This window comes from Bufo bufo, chromosome 3 (genome assembly GCF_905171765.1).
Source record: "Bufo bufo chromosome 3, aBufBuf1.1, whole genome shotgun sequence".
Classification (NCBI taxonomy): Eukaryota; Metazoa; Chordata; class Amphibia; order Anura; family Bufonidae; genus Bufo; species Bufo bufo.
Window position 1 is genome coordinate 235,692,795 of NC_053391.1, and position 17,957 is coordinate 235,710,751.

The following is a 17,957-nucleotide window of genomic DNA, read 5'->3' on the forward strand; positions in this document are numbered from 1 at the left end:
TATTCCACTACTGCCCTCTGCTGTTCACAAAGCCTGGCCAACATGTGGAACGTCGAGTTCCAGCACGTGCTCAAGTCACAGAACAGTCGGTGAGCTGGCAATTGTAAGTGCTGCTGCAACGTTGACAGACCAGCTGAAGCTGTTGATGACTTGCGGAAATGGGCACACACGCGGCGCACCTTCACCAGTAGCTCAGGCAAATTGGGGTAGGTTGTGAGAAACCACTGAACCACTAAGTTGAAGACGTGGGCTAGGCATGTGTGAGCTTGCCGAGCTCCAAAGCTGCCACCAAGTTATGACCATTATCGGATACAACCATACCTGGTTCTAGTTTGAGTGGCGGGATACACAGCTCAGTCTGGTCTCTTATCCCCTGCCACAGCTCTGCGGCGGTGTGCTATTTGTCACCTAAGCAGATCAGCTTAAGCATGTCCTGTTGACGCTTTTTCACTGCAGTGCTACACTGCTTCCATCTACCGACTGATGGCTGACTGGTGCTGCAAGAGGATATTTCTGAGGTGGAAGTGGAGGAGGAGAAGTGGGGGTTCGAGCCACTAACCTAGGTGGTGGCAGAAACCCTGATGGAATTAGGGCCCGCAATCCTTGGCGTCGGTAGCACCTGTGCCATCCCCTGGTACGACTCGCTCCCGGCTTCCACAACGTTCACCCAGTGTGCCGTCTGGGAAATGTAGCGTCCCTGGCCGAAAGCACTTGTCCATGTGTCAGTGGTTAAGTGGACCTTCCCAGTAACTGCGTTGGTCAGGGCACAGGTGATGTTACGGGAAACATGCTGGTGTAAGGCGGGCACGGCACTCCATGACATCAAACTGCGGAAGGCCTCAGTGTCCACAAGCCTAAATGGCAACATTTCCAGGGCCAGTAATTTGGAAAGTTGCGCATTTAGTGCTATGGCCTGTGGGTGGGTGGCTGGGTATTTGTGCTTGCGTTCAAATGCCTGGGGTAAGGACATTTGTACGCTGCGCTGGGACACGGAAGTGGATGTTGTCGCTGATGGTGCTTGCAAAGGTCCAGGTGCAGGGCAGGAGGCATCTGGGCCTGCACCTTCGACAGGGGATTGGCCAGCACGTAACACAGGGGAAGAGGAGGCAGTGGTGTAACTTGCAGACACAGATTGAGGTAGCTAGTGTTCACGCCCATGCTAATTTTTGTATGGCACACGTTGCAAATTACAATTCTTTTGTCTTCCGCACTTTCCTCAAAAAAAGCGTCAGACTGCGGAACACCTAACCCTTGGCAAGGGAGATTTCCACAAGGGTGTGCTCCGGGGAACAGTTGTGGGCCTGTTTGGTGAGGCTTGCCTTCTCCCTTTTGCCACCCCACTGCCTCTTCCAGCCTGTTGCAGTGCTGCGGTTCCCTCCCCCTCTGTACTGCTGTCCTCGCTCGGCTTGCCACCTTACCAGGTTTATTCAGTGACTTCATCCTCCACCACCTCCTCTTCCACTTCCTCATTCTGGTCATCCTCCTGACTTGTTGACCTAACAACAACCTCAGTTATTGTCAACTGTGTCTCATCCTCATCATCAACCTTGTGAAACAATAATTGACGTTCCCCACAGTGATCTTCTTGTGACTGTGGATGCTCAAGAATTTGGGAATCAGGGCACAAGATCTCATGTCCCTCTTTAAGCAGGCTTGTCGAGAGTCCCAAATGAAGTAATGGCGCTCAAAACAGCTCCTCTGAATATCCGAGTGTGTGATCACTTGTTTGGCAAGACTCTCCATGGTGGGAGGAAGGAGGATCAGGGTGAGGATTGTGTTGACCAGACTCTTGGCTACTGAGACTGGACTTGGTGGAGGACAGTGTAGTGCTTAACCGACTGGAAGCATTATCTGCTGCAATCCAACCGACCACCTGGTCGCACTGGTCTGACTTCGAGAGCGTTGTCCTGCGCCGCCCTGCAAACTGGGACATGAAGCTAGGTATCGTGGATGATTGTTTTTCTTGTGCTCTGGCAGCAGGCACAGTTTCAACGCGCCCAGGGCCATGGCCTCTGCGTGCACCATCAGCATCAAGGCCACTTCCCTGTCCCTTACTGCTCGCCTTCTTCATATTAAATGTTATATATGCTTTAAAGTATGTCACACGTACAGTAGTGTAGGATTTATAAGTGTATGCGCAAAAAAATAAAAAAAAAGTACTTGGGATGTGGAAACGTCACACATGAGATATACCACAGATAATGTCGCTGATGTCATTAGCGGCTAATATAAAATTACAGGCAATGTCGCAGATATTTTGGATGTGGAACCGTTACACAGGAGAAATACCGCAGATAATGTCGCTGATGTCAGCATCGGCTAATATAAAATTACAGGGAATGTCACAGGTATTTGGGATGTGGAAATGTTACACAGGCGATGTACCCCAGTTAATGTCACTGTCCGTAGCGGACACCATCTACGGAAAAGTACACTGGATGTCACTGATATTTTTTGGATGTGCACACGTTACAAAGGAAATGTAGCGCAGCTAATGTCACTGTCTGCAACGGACACCGTCTACGGAAAAAGTACACAGGATGTCACAGATATTTTTGGGATGCGCACACTGTTAGCAATGGACCACATGTGCAGGATTTGCTCCCCAGTTAGAAATGCGCAACAGCATATGGGGTTTTGAGCATTTTATGCCTTCTAAGACCACTTTATTCTGTTATTCTACACTTCAAAGGAAGGTTAATAATATAATTTTATTAAATACTAGCAGAAGGACCCGGCTCCGCACGAGTATATTTCATCTATTTAATTTTATGTTTTCGTGTGTCGTAAAAAGATATAATTTATAACAGTTTATAACAGTTTCCCCCATAACAGTGACCTCTACAGTACCTGACCTTTAACAATAACCTCCACAGTGCCCGCCCCTTTTTACAGTGATCTCCACAGTGGCCGCCCCTTTAACATTGACCTCCACAGTGGCCGCCCCTTTAACATTGACCTCCACAGAGGCCACCCCTTTAACATTAACATCCACAGTGATGCCCCTTCAACAGTGACCTCCACAGTGCCCGCCCCTTTAACAGTGACAGCATCTTTAACAGTGAAATCCACAGTGCCCTCCCCTTTAACAGTGACCTCCACAGTGCCCACCCTTTTAACAGTGACCTCCACAGTGCCCATCCCTTTAATAGCGGCCGCTCCCTTAACAGTGACCTCCACAGTGCCCACCACTTCAACAGTGAACTCCACAATGCCTGCCCTTTTAACAGTGACCTCCACAGTATCTTCACCTTTAACAGTGACCTACACAGTGCCCGCCCCTTTAACAGTGACCGCATCTATTACAGTGACCTCCACAGTGCCCGCCCCTTTTATATTGACCTCCACAGTGTCCGCCCTTTTAACAGTGATCTCCACAGTGCCCACCCTTTTAACAGTGACCTCCACATTGCCCATCCCTTAAATAGTGCCTGCCCCTTTAACAGTGACCTCCACAGTGCCCGCCCCTTTAACAGTGACCTCCATAGTACTTGCACCTTTAACAGTGACCTACACAGTGCCCGCCCCTTCAACAGTCAACGCATCTTTAACAGTGACCTGCTTAGTGCCTGCCCCTTTAATAGTGACCTCCACAGTGTCCGCCTCTTTAACCGTGACTTTCACAGTGCCCGTTTATTTAACAGTGACCTCCACAGTGCCCGCCCCTTCAACATTGACCACACCTTTAACAGTGACCTTCACAGTGCCCGCCCCTTTAACAGTGACTTCCACAGTGCCCACGCCTTTAATATTGACCTTTCCTTTAACAGTGACCTCCACAGTAGAGATGTCCCGAACTATTCTCCGGCGAACAGTTCCCGGCGAACATAGCTTGTTCGCGTTCGCCGCGGTGGGCGAACATATACGATGTTAGGTCTGCCCCCTATACATCATCATTGAGCAAACTTTGACCCTGTACCTCACAGTCAGCAGACACATTCCAGCCAATCAGCATACCCTCCCTCCCAGACCCTCCCACCTCCTATCAAAAAGCAAGGACAGCATCCATCTTAGATTCATTCTGAAGCTGCAGTGTCACAAATTTGACTAAGTTGTAATCGCAATGCGATTAATACAGGTTATATTAATCGCATTGCGAATTCAACTTAGAGCTGGGTTACTAATGGTTGTATTGCTAAAATATAACGAAGATTGAAAATATAGTGCTATATTCGTTATATTCGTCAATTCTAGCAATACAACCATTAGGAACTCAGATCTAAGTTGTAATCGCAATGCGATTAATGCAGGTTATATTAATCGCATTCCGAATTCAACTTACCACACTCTGCGTCAACTACGTAATTTTCCATGGGAGTTTTGCCATGGATCGCCCTCCAGCATGCCACAGTCCAGGTGTTAGTCCCCTTGAAACAACTTTTCCATCACTATTGTGGCCAGAAAGAGTCCCTGTGGGTTTTAAAATTCGCCTGTCTATTGAAGTCTATGGCGGTTTGCCCTGTTCACCCGTTCGCGTAAATTCGCGTTCGCCGTTCGCGAACGGAAAATTTTATGTTCGCGACATCTCTACTCCACAGTACCTGCCCCTTTAACAGTGACCTCCGCACTACCTGCCCCTTTAACAGTGACCTCCACAGTGCCCGCCCCTTTTACAGTTACCTTTACAGTGTCTGCACAGTAACCACCACTTCACAGTGTCCGCCCCTTTAACAGTGACTTTCACAGTGCTCGGTTATTTAACAGTGACCTCCATAATGCCCACCCGTTTAACCGTGCCTGCCCCTTTAACAGTGACCTCCACAGTGCCCGCCCCTTCAACAGTAACCACCCTTTTTAACAATGACTTCCACAGTGCCCGCCGCTTTAACAGTGATCTCCACAGTGCCTGCCCCTTTAACAGTGATCTCCACAGTGCCCGCCTCTTTAACAGTGAACTCCACAGTGCCCTGTGCCTTTAACAGTGACCTCCACAGCGCCCACCTCTTTAACCTCTTAAGGACACGGCCATATTTCACCTTAAGGACCAGGCCATTTTTTGCAAATCTGACCAATGTCACTTTATGTGTGAATAACGTAAAAACGCTTTTACTTTTCGCCTTGATAAGTAAAAGCATTTTTAAGTTATTCGCACATAAAGTGACATTGGTCAGATTCTCAGAGTGTTTTTTCGTCACATATTGTACTTCATGACACTGGTAAAATGTAGTAAAAAAAAATTCATTTTTATTCATAAGAAAATACCAAATTTACAAAAAAAAATAAAAATGAGCAAATTTCCAAGTTTTAATTTGTCTACTTCTATAATACATAGTAATACCTCCAAAAATAGTTATTACTTTACATTCCCCATATGTCTACTTCATGTTTGGATCATTTTGGGAATTACATTTTAGTTTTTGGGGACGTTACAAGGCTTAGAAGTTTAGAAGCAAATCTTGAAAGTTTTCAGAAATTTTCAAAATCCCACTTTTTAAGGACCAATTCAGGTCTGAAGTCACTTTGTGAGGCTTACATAATAGAAACCACCCAAAAATGACCCCATTCTAGAAACTACACCTCTCAAGGTATTCAAAACTGATTTTACAAACATCTTTAACCCTTTAGGTGTTCCACAAGAGTTAGAGGCAAATGGAGATAAAATTTCTGAATTTAGATTTTTTGGCAAATTGTCCATTTGAATCATTTTTTCCAGTAACAAAGCAAGGGTTAACAGCCAAACAAAACTTAATATTTATTGCCCTGATTCTGTAGTTTGCCGAAACACACCATATGTGGTCGTAAACTACTGTACGTGCACGCGGTAGGGCGTAGAGGGAAAGGAGCGCCGTATGGTTTTTGCAAGGCAGATTTTGCTGGACTGGTTTATTTACACCATGTCCCATTTGAAGCCCCCCTGATGCACCCCTAGAGTAGAAACTCCATAAAAGTGACCCCATCTAAGAAACTACACCCCTCAAGGAATTCAAAACTGATTTTAAAAACTTTGTTAATTCTTTAGGTGTTGCACAAGAGTTATTGGTAAATGGTGATGATATTTAAGAATTTCAATTTTTTGGCAAATTTTCAATTTTAATCAATTTTTTCCAGTAACAAAGTAAGGGTTAACAGCCAAACAAAACTCAATATTTATTGCCCTGATTCTGTAATTTGCAGAAACATCCAATACGTGGCCGTAAACTACTGTACGGGCACACGGTAGGGTGTAGAGGGAAAGGAGCGCCGTGTGGAAGGCAGATTTTGCTGGACTGGTTTATTTACACCATGTCCCATTTGAAGCCCCCCTGATGCACCTCTAGAGTAGAAACTCCAAAAAAAAGATCCCATTTTGGAAACTACAGGATAAGGTGGCAGTTTTGTTGGGGATATTTTTAGGGTACATATGATTTTTGGTTGTTCTATATTACATTTTTGTCAGGCAATGTTACCAAAAATAGAAATTCTGAAATTTGATCTCCATTTGCCATAAACTGTTAAAGAACACCTAAAGGGTTAATAAAGTTTGTAAAATCAGTTTTGAATACCTTGAGGGGAGTAGTTTCTTAGATGAGGTCACTTTTACAGAGTTTCTACTCTAGGGGTGCATCAGGGGTTCTTCAAATGGGACATGGTGCCCAAAAAAAAGGCCATCAAACTCTGCCTTCCAGAAACCATATGGCGTTCCTTTCCTCCTGCTCCCTGCCGTTTGGTCATACAGCAGTTTATGACCACATATGGGTTTCTGTAGACTGCAGAATCAGGGTAATAAATATTAAGTTTTGTTTGGCTGTTAACCCTTGCTTTGCTACTGGAAAAAACGGATTAAAATAGAAAATCTGCCAAAAAATAGCTCTTTTGGCACTGTTTATATTTTATTTTTTGACCGTGTTCATTTGAAGGGTTAGATCAAGCGGAGGGGTTAGGTAATGGGGTATTTTTATAGAGCGGATTCTTACGGACGCGGCGATACCTAATATGTCTACTTTTTTTTTATTTATTTTAGTTTTACAAAATAATATTTTTGAAAACATATTTTTTTTGTGTTAGTGTCTCAAGTCTGAGAACCATAGTTTTTTTTTCGATTGTCAGTGGCTAAATAGAATTAAAATTGGGGAAGAGAATTATAAATTTAGTACTCCATGGAAGTGTTGTACTCCCTGAAGCAACCAATAATGCAGAGGCCCGGATGATTGGGGCACGTGTTACACTGAGTGGTGGTATCCTTTCGTATCCCCGTCCTGTGACACACTCTGCACCTTTATTGGGTCTGTCCCTTCTTTCCAGTATGGGGGACCACACCTAGAAAGTGTTGGCCAGGCACGATCCGGGCGCCTCCAGTTCCCAAGGTACTCCAGCCTGCTCTTTCCCGGTCAGAAAAGATCAGAGCCTTGAGGACTGCCTTATAGAACTGAAAGAATTTCCCTGTGTTGCCAGCGCTCCGGGACAGCACAAAAGAGTTGTACAAGGCAACCTGTACCAAGTAGACCGCAACTTTGTTGTACCATGCCCGGGTTTTGCGCATGGCATTATATGGATTGAGGACTTGATCAGAGAGATCAACTCCTCCCATATACCAATTGTAGTCAACGATACAATTGGGCTTGAGGACCGTTGCTGCGGTACCTCGCACAGGGACAGGGGTGATGCCGTTACAGTGAATTGTGGACAGTACAAGGACATCCCTCTTGTCCTTATATCTGACCAGCAACAGGTTTCCACTGGTAAGGGCACGGGTCTTACCCCTGGGGATAGGTACCTGGAGGGGGTGGGTAGGGAGGCCGCGTTCATTTTTCCGCACGGTCCCATATGCGGACATGGATCTGGTGGCGAGGGACTGGAACAAGGGGATACTAGTATAAAAGTTATCCACATACAGATGGTAACCCTTATCTAGCAGTGGGTGCATAAGGTCCCACACAAGTTTCCCGCTAACACCCGATTTTGTACAGGCGGTCATAGGCAGGATCACCTTGGGGGGACATGCTGCATTATCTGCATAATGCAGGCATTTCCAGATCGCTTCAAACCGGGTACGTGTCATGGCCGTACTGTGAAGTGTGATCTGGTAGAGGACGTCCCCACTCCAGTAATGCCTGATACTGGGTTTTTTGACTAGGCCCATGTGCAGCACGAGGCCCCAAAACGTCCTCATCTCGGCTGCACTGACCGGAGTCCTGCCACCGGCCCTAGCCAAAAAGGAGCCCGGGTGTTGAGCAATGAACTGTTGGGCGAACACGTTCGTTTGCTCCACCATCAGACTCACAAAGTGGTCACTGAATAAAAAACTAAAATAGTCATATTCAGTGAAGCCCACTGTGGGAATCTGGATTCCTGGTTGGCCAACAAAATCAGGAATCACAGGCTCAAAATGCTCTGGGGTACACCATGCAAGTTCACCGGTAGGGGGCTCCGGTGGACTTAACTGGTGGGCCGAAAAACTAGTACGAGCCCCAGAGCTGCTCGTACTAGTGTGGGCCACAGGGTCCCTGGCATGGTGGTCCCCTTGCTCTGCCTGGCGGTATCTCCGCTGCCTTGGGGGCTCAACATCATCGCTAGATGATGAGGAGGATGCGGATGTGGGGTCATCCTCGTCCTCACTGGGGCTCTCGGAGTCGGAGGCAAGCTGGGCGTATGCCTCTTCGGCCGAGAACATCCGGCAGGCCATAGGAGAGTGTGTGTGTGTAAATCTTTATTTAGTGTGCGTGTGTGTGCGGGCATGGGTGTTCGCGTACTTATCCCTAAAACTAACAGGAAAAAAATAAATAAATAAAATGTAAAAAAAAAAAAAAGGATTCAAACTCGGTGGGATGTGCGATGCGCTAACAGTGGCCGGACGCTAAGAGTGGGGGGGGGGGAAAGCTGCAGCACCCCTGGGGGGTCTAGGGTCACACATCTTTTTTTTTCTACTGTCCTGTAGCCCTAGCCCAGGGGTCTGCAACCTTTAAGACATAAAGAGCCACTTGGACCCGTTTCCGAAGGAAAAAAAAAACTGGGAGCCGCAAAGCCAGTAATACCAGACCCCCCAATCATGTGCCAGTAATACCAGACCCCCCTCCAATCATGTGCCAGTAATACCAGACCCCCCTCCAATCATGTGCCAGTAATACCAAACCCCCCTCCAATCATGTGCCAGTAATACCAAACCCCCCTCCAATCATGTGCCAGTAATACCAGACCCCCTCCAATCATGTTCCAGTAATACCAGACCCCCCTCCAATCATGTGCCAGTAATACCAGACCCCCCTCCAATCATGTGCCAGTAATACCAGACCCCCCTCCAATCATGTGCCAGTAATACCAGACCCCCCTCCAATCATGTGCCAGTAATACCAGACCCCCCTCCAATCATGTGCCAGTAATACCAGACCCCCCTCCAATCATGTGCCAGTAATACCAGACCCCCCTCCAATCATGTGCCAGTAATACCAGACCCCCCTCCAATCATGTGCCAGTAATACCAGACCCCCCTCCAATCATGTGCCAGTAATACCAGACCCCCCCAATCATGTGCCAGTAGTAATACCAGACCCCCCCAATCATGTGCCAGTAGTAATACCAGACCCCCCCCAATCATGTGCCAGTAGTAATACCAGACCCCCCCCCCCCCAATCATGTGCCAGTAATTCCAGGGCCCCCCCCCAAATTCCCCAATCATGTGCCAGTATCCATTATGTGCCAGACTGCCAGTTAAAAAAAATAATAATTAACACTTATACTTACCTCTTTGGAGCGATGCGATGCGATGCAGGCCTCTTCCGGCCTGTGTCCCGACTCCAGCGCTGTACGGCTCAGGTGGCGCAATGAAGTCATCGCGCCGCCTACGCCGGCCTCTGATAGGCTGCCGGCCTAGTAGTGCCGGCAGCCTATCAGAGGAACAGGAAAGGGACACACCTCCCTGCCCTGCTCATCCGCACAGCCTTCTGTTTGTATCGCTGTCCTGAGGACGGCGATGCAAATAGATCACTATGGAGATGAACGCTTTTCTTCCACAATGGAAGCGCTCATCTCAGTGCCTGCCCAGCCGCTGCCGCACAGTGCCTGCCCCGCCGCCGCCGCCGCACACACACTGCTCATGCCGCACACACACTGCTCATGCCCATGCCAGAGCCGCGGCAAAGGTTCAAAAGAGCCGCATGCGGCTCCAGAGCCGCGGGTTGCTGACCACTGCTCTAGCCTAAAGCTGACCTACAGCAGTGAAGAAAAATGGCTGGGTTGTTGTGGAAACCTAGAGTAAAGCTGTGTGTGTGGAGAGTAAGGGCCTGCAAGCTTCTACTGGCTGATAGGGGACATGTAACCCTTTGTATGGCAGTTGAGATTTGAAGAGGAAAAACTTGCAGGCTTGTATTGGCTAATGCAGATCATTTTTTGGGAATATCTCAGGAACGGTATGTCCTAGAGAGCTGAAACCCGGTCTAAAACCTTCTCGGACAACTGGTTTACCTGTGTGCCAAATTCGCGTTTGGTCACGCATAAAGAACAGACAGACAGACAGAAACTCATTTCATCTATTTAATTTCATGTTTCCGTGTGTCGTAAAAAGATATCAACAGTATCCCCCATAACAGTGACTTCCCCAGTGCCCGCCCCTTTAACAGTGACCTGCACAGTGACCGCCTCTTTAACAGTGACCCCCTCAGTGCCCGCCCCCTTTAACATTGACCACCCCTTTAACAGTGGCCTTCATAGTGGCTGTCCCTTTAACAGTGACCTCCGCAGTGCCTGCCCCTTAAACAGTGACCTCCACCTTGACCGCCCCCTTTTAACAGTGACCTCCACAGTGTCTGCCCCTTTAACAGTGACCTCCACAGTGCCCGCCCCTTTAACAATGACCTTCACAGTGCACGCCTTGACCACTCCTTTAACAGTGACCTTCATAACGGCCGCCCTTTTAACAGTGACTTCCACAGTGCCCGCCCCTTCAGCAGTGACTTCCACAGTGCCCGCCCCTTTAATAAAGACCTCCACAGTGCCCGCCCCTTTAACACTGACCTCCACAGTGAGCTTTACAATGCCCGCCCCTTTAACAGTGACCTCCATAGTGCCTGCCCCTTTAACAGTGACCTCCACAGTGTCTTCCCCTTTAATAGTGACCTCCACAGTGTCCACCCCTTTAAAACTGACCTCCACAGTGACCTTTACAATGTCTGCCCCTTTAACAGTGACCGCCCCTTTAACAGTGACCTCCACATTGCCCATCCCTTTAACAGTGACCTCCACAGTACCTGCCCCTTTAACAGTGACCTCCACAATGCCCGCCCCTTTAACAGTGACCTCCACAGCGGCCGTCCGTTTAATAGTGGCCCCTTCCCCCCATGCATGTAGCAGTGTAGTTGTGCCATCATACGTCATATGACTGAATATTTAAAGACCTGTGGACTGCTAAAACCTGTGATCAGTTGTTATGGCAACCTGAGGTAGGACCTGCGAGCTTCTATTGGCTAATAAGGGACATGTGACCGTGTCAATAGCAGTTCGGATTTAAAGGGTTTCTGTCACCCCATTAAACAGTTTTTTTTTTTTTTCATTAATAATAATCCCTATAGTGCGATCTCTTGATACATAATAAAATTAATCATTTTGATTCAGTAGATTTAGCTAAAAAACGATTTTTAAAATATGCTAATTACCTTGCTACCAGCAAGTAGGGCGGCTACTTGCTGGTAGCTGCCGCATCCTCCGTTCGTAATAAGGCCCCCTCGGCATGCTGATTGACAGGGCTAGGGAAGGGAATCCTTCTCTGCTGGCGCTGTTCGAATTCGAAATCTCGCGCCTGCGCCGTACCTGGCTTCAATCGGCGCAGGCGCACTGAGAGGCGGCCGCTCGCTCGACCGCTCCATCCTAAATGCGCCTGCGTCGATGACGTCATCGCATACACCCGGAAGAGAAGACGCCGGTGTAAACTAAGCATACAGACATGGAGAGCGGCGCCCAGGGATCTCCCTGCACTTACTATTATTCCTGGGCGCCGCTCCGTTCTCCCGGCATAGGCTCCGATATCTTCCGATTTTTGGCTCAACTGGGTGGAGCCTGCCGGCGTCTCCTTCTCCCACGCTGTAGCGCTGGCCAATCGCAGAGCTCAGCTCATAGACTGAGAGTTTTTTTTTTCTCTCAGGCTATGAGCTGAGCACTGCGATTGGCTAGCACTCCAGCCTGGGAGAAGGAGACGCCGGCAGGCTCCACCCAGTTGAGCCAAAAATCTGAAGATACCGGAGCCTATACCGGGAGAACGGAGCGGCACCCAGGGATAATAGTAATTGCAGGGAGATCCCTGGGCGCCGCTCTCCATGTCTGTATGCTTAGTTTACATTTTTTATTGTAGTGAAAGGTCCTCTTTAAGTGAAAGGCTTGCTGGCTTCTATTGGCTAATGCGGGTCATTTTTTTTTAATATCTCAGGAACGGTACGTCCTAGAGAGCTGAGCACCCAATGTACCTGTGTGCCAAATTTGGTAAAGATCGGTCCAGTCGTTTGGTCACGCATAAAGAATGTACAGACAGACAGAAACTCATTTTTATATATATAAGAGATAGGGAGTTACTTTGAAATCTTGTGTTCCAATGAAAGAAAACTATTCTATTAATTTTCCGATATGATGGAATAAGTACATATGGTAATACTAAATGATTTACATATACAGTATACTGGGTAAATAGTTACATTACAAAATAAAGATTTTGTATCAAAGTGCTTCTATAAGGGATTAATTTGCACTTAAAGGACAAAATTAAACATGTTTATTAAAAGGGGTTATCCAATGTCATAAACGTCCCCCCCCCCCCCCATGTGTCGGGCCCCTCACACGGAATAGGCTTACGCCCCTCCACATGCCGCTCCTGGTCCCCACAACGCCGCTGCTGCTTCTCCCTGTACACAGATGAAAACATCCGGTGTTGGGGGAGAGCAGCCAATGGCAGGAGGGGACAGGGACGATCCTCCCCAGTGTCACCCGCGATGCTAGGGAGGCTCGTTCCTGTCCCGCCTGCCATTGGCTGCTCCTCCACGACTCTGGATGTTTTCATCCGTGTACAGGGAGAAGCAGCAGCGGCAGGGACCAGGAGCGGAGCAGGTAGCCGGTTAAGTATATTCCATGTGAGGGGCCTGGCACATGGGGGGCTGTTTATGACATTGGATAGCTCCTTTAAAGTTACATTTTTGGGATGTTTTTCCAATTTTACAGAGTTACAATATGTTTTGTATGTGCATTACTGGAGGTCAAAACGGAGAATGCAGCATCACACATTGCCATTGTGAAAGGAGAATTAAAGTGGGTTCTTTGAGATCTGGAACCCGTGTTGAAACACCTGGGCCTGGTGCAAAAATAAAAAAATTAAGTCTCACCTGCCACCAAGTCCAGTGCCAAGTTCCCTTCTCCTCTGCTTCCACATGCACATCATGTCACACTTTGGGTCCAGCAAGGACTAGAGCTGGGGGAGAAGATGCCTCTGCTCTTCATACAGCACTGCATCTAGGCACGCACTACACTGTGACAGGACATCACAGAGTGTCAGGTCAGAGTGCTCTCCTATGCATACTATGTTCCATTTAAAGCTGTGTTCTGCCCGAAGAACAGGAAAAATAAATCCTTGAAAATAAATCCATTTGTCCCCCACCCACTCCTTTTCCTGCATTTGGGCCCCGTAGCAGCTGCTTCCCCTGCTTCGAGGTAGCTACCGTATGCCCCTGCCCTCTGCCCCGCTATTTCAACAGTGGTTCCCAGTCTTGGTGAAACTTTTTAACTAAAAATACTAACACTACTTAGTATACATAGCTTTACATTATATATGGTGAAACTCGTGCAAAAGTCCATTTATTTCAGTAATGCAAATTAAAAGGAATTGCATTAATGCAGCTTAAAATTCGAATTTTGTGAAAAGGTTCAATATTCTAGACTCAAAGTGTCACACTCTAGTCAGCTAATTAATCCATATTCCGTGAGCAAAGGGTACCTCAAAATTGTGACTTTGGGGTTTCATAAGCTATAAGCCATAATAATCCAAATTATAACAAATAAACGCTTGAAATATCTCGCTTTGCATGTAATGAGTCTATCTCATATGTTAGTTACACCTTTTAAGTTGCATTACTGAAATAAATGAACTTTGTACAATATTCTAATTTTTCTAGTTTCACCTGTGTGTATATATATATATATATATATATACACACACACACATACACATATATACATACACACATACGGGGGCATTACCATTACAACTAGCGGCAATGGTGTAACTATGGTTGAAGCAGGCGAAGCGGCTACTACGGGGCACAAACTCAGAAGAGGCCCACCCAGGAGGAGGACTAAAAGTTTTTTTACAGGCCCCCCTCAACAGTATGATCCAGTAAAATGATATACAGTGACAGTATATACAGTGACATGACATACAGTATATATGTGTAGGAGTTGGATAGAGGGCTGCCTGGCCTAGTCTCAGTGAGCTACCTTAACAAGCCATAGGAGTAGGAGTTGCATGGGAGGACGGGTTTGGAAAGAAGTTCTGGGAGGCTTAAAAAATTTGTTGTGGTGCCCAGTCATCTCTAGTTATGGCATAGAGGCTCAGCTCTCTCTACAGTTGCAAAGCACAGATGCAACAGGTCAGCCAGTTTCATAGGTGCAAATCTGCCCACAGATGCCCTTTAATTGTAAAATTTACAAAAAGTTTAAGGAGAGTTGTTTGATCATTATCATTTATCATTTTTAGGTACAAAATTAAAAACGGCATTTCCAGAAAATGTCTTTCAGATCAATCTTGGAGTTTGCCCATTCCTGAATGTGAAGGTATAGTACCAAATCAAGAATCATCTTTGATATCGAGCATAAAGGAATGGAAATTCTTAAAGTGTACACTAAAACATTGAGCTTGCAGATTTTTTTATATATACAGTGGATATAAAAAAAAATCTACACACCCCTGTTAAAATGTCAGGTTTCTTTGATGTAAAAAAATGAGACAAAGATAAATCATTTCAGAACTTTTTCCACCTTTTATTGTGACCTATAAACTGTACAACTCGATTGAAAAACAAACTGAAATATTTTAGGTAGAGGGAAGAAAAAATATAAAAATTAAATATGGTTGCATAAGTGTTCACACCATTAAACTAATACTTTGTTGAAGCATGGCACATTTTAACTTGGCAAGATTTGCCCACTCTTCTTTGCAAAAACACTCCAAATCTGTCAGATTGCGAGGGCATCTCCTGTGCACAGCCCTCTTCAGATCACCCCACAGATTTTCAATCGGATTCAGGTCTGGGCTCTGACTGGGCCATTTCAAAACTTTAATCTTCTTCTGGTGAAGCCATTCCTTTGTTGATTTGGATGTATGTTTTGGGTCGTTGTCATGCTGAAAGATGAAGTTCCTCTTCATGTTCAGATTTCTAGCAGAAGCCTTAAGGTTTTGTGCCAATATTGACTGGTATTTGGAACTGTTCATAATTCCCTCTAGCTTAACTAAGGCCCCAGTTCCAGCTGAAGAAAAACAGCCCCAAAGCATGATGCTGCCACCACCATGCTTCACTGTGGGTATGGTGTTCTTTTGGTGATGTACAGTGTTGTTTTTGCGCCAAACATATCTTTTGGAATTATGGCCAAAAAGTTCAACCTTGGTTTCATCAGACCATAACACCTTTTCCTACATGCTTTTGGGAGACTTCAGATGTGTTTTTGCAAAAAGTAGCCTGGCTTGGATATTTTTCGTCGTAGGAAAAGGCTTTCGTCTTGTCACTCTACTTCATAGCCCAGACATATGAAGAATACGGGAGATTGTTGTCACATGTACCACACAGCCAGTACTTGCCAGATATTCCTGCAGCTCCTTTAATGTTGCAGTAGGCCTCTTGGTAGCCTCCCAGACCAGTTTTCTTCTCGTCTTTTCATCAATTTTGGAGGGACGTCCAGTTTTTGGTAATGTCACTGTTGTGCCATATTTTCTCCACTTGATGATGACTGTCTTCACTGTGTTCCATGGTATATCTAAATGCCTTGGAAATTCTTTTGTACCCTTCTCCTGAACGATACCTTTTAACAATGAGATCCCTCTGATGCTTTGGAAGCTCTCTGTGGACCATGGCTTTTACTGTGGGATGCGACTAAGAAAATTTCAGGAAAGACCAACTAGAGCAACTGAACTTTATTTGGGGTTAATCAGAGGCACTTTAAATGATGGCAGGTGTATGCTGACTCCTATTTAACATGATTTTGAATGTGATTGCTTAATTCTGAACACAGCTACATCCCCAGTTATAAGAGGGTGTGCACACTAATGCAACCACATTATTTTATTTTATTTTTTGTTTTCTTCCCTCCACATAAAAGATTTCAGTTTGTTTTTCAATTGAGTTGTACAGTTTATAGGTCACATTAAAGGTGGACAAAGTACTGAAATTATTTATCTTTGTCTACATTTACATTTGCATCATTTTGTGAATGTCATTTTTTAGGATGTTGGAAGGTTTTCATTTTTAGAAGCAAATTTTCTCATTTTTAAAGAAATTTCCAAAATCCACTTTAAGGACCAATTTAGTTTTGAAGTCACTTTGTGGGGCTCACATAGTAGAAACCGCCCATAAATGATCCCATTGTAGAAATTACACCCCTCAAGTTATTCAAAATGGATTTTTACAAACTTGGTTAACCCTTTATATGTTTCACAAGACAAAGGAAAATGGAGGTGAAATTTAAAAATGTAACTGTTTTTGTAGATTTTACATTTGAATCCATTTTTTTTCTGTAAGGAAGAAAGGGTTAACAGCCAAACAAACCTCAATATTTATTACGCTGATTCTGAAGTTTACAGAAACTCCTCATGTGTGGTTGTAAACTGCTCTATGGGCACACGGCAGGGAGCAGAAGGAAATGAGTGCCATATGGTTTTTGGGTGCAGATTGTGCTGGAATGGTTTTTGGGTGCTATGTTACATTTGAAGGCACACTAATGTACCCCCACAGTAGAATCCCCTAAAAAGCTACCCCATTTTGGAAAGTACAAGGGGCTTACTGACCACTTTGACCCCACAGTTTTAATAGAATTTAGAAACCGAAGTCGTGCGTGACTTCAGTGAATTAATTTAAATTTGGTATTCATTTCTGAATCTTTAAAAACATTTTAAATTAGTAATCCGAAGTCGGATTCCTATTTTAAAATGTTTTTAAAGACGCAGATAGGAGTACCGTATTAATTAACCAAAGTCTTGTGCGACTTTGGCGATACGAACTTTGCCTACACGGAGCCAATACATTTTAATGCTGTATGGATCCGAAGCTCAATTCGCTCAAGACTAGTCATATTCTTAGTAATCCTGATAATAAAAGCTCCACAAGTTGTAGCAATGCCACCCTTTCTTTGTATGTTTGTACTGATCTACCCAGCACTTATCTAGAGCTGTCAGCCGTTTAGCATGGTCAGACGTGCTGAGAGGCTCCCTTTAATAAAAGCTCATCAATAAATTGTTTGTGCCTGAAAAAATTCAACTTGTCGAACAAAAAACAAGCCCTTATACAGCTATATTGTTAGAAAAATAAAGCTGCATAACACTTGAAATGTGACAGCAAAAACTCAACAATGTACTGGTCTTTAACGTCCACAGTATAAGTAGTAGTAAGGGGTTAACATAATGGTCATTCATGATCCTTAAAGGAAATTTCTGTCGGCTCTGAAACAGCCCCCAAATTAGAGTAAGCAGTGTATAGTGATACTGAGTCCGGTTATGTAATTTTTACCTTTATACTCACTTGCATTCCCACGCTTTCCTCTGCCAAACCAGCTGTATAATGCATTAAGAGGCTTTCAGAGCTCTGCACATAATGGAGAGGACTCATGGAGGACTCCTCTTAATGCATTTTACTGCAGCTTTGTGAGAGCACAGTGTCAGAATGCAAGCGAGCATGAAGATAAAAACACTAGTTTGGGGGGGTTGTAATGGAGCTGACAGATTAAAACAATGAATAAATGACATCTGGTAACTTTTACATTCATATATAAATATTTAAGTTCACATGTGAAATTAAGAAGAGCAT

At 45.3% G+C, this 17,957-nt stretch overlaps 2 protein-coding genes across 2 annotated transcripts in view; both read left to right on the top strand.

Annotated features, from left to right (window-relative positions):
* Window positions 1-17,957, top strand: part of LOC120995068 (C4b-binding protein alpha chain-like) — a 694,048-nt gene that overhangs the window by 477,317 nt on the left and 198,774 nt on the right. The window lies entirely within an intron of this gene.
* Window positions 1-17,957, top strand: part of LOC120995069 (C4b-binding protein alpha chain-like) — a 362,014-nt gene that overhangs the window by 145,283 nt on the left and 198,774 nt on the right. Inside the window, exon 6 of the mRNA XM_040424050.1 lies at window positions 14,642-14,718. Within this exon, the coding sequence (XP_040279984.1) occupies window positions 14,642-14,718 (77 nt within the window). The remainder of the gene's footprint in view (window positions 1-14,641; window positions 14,719-17,957) is intronic.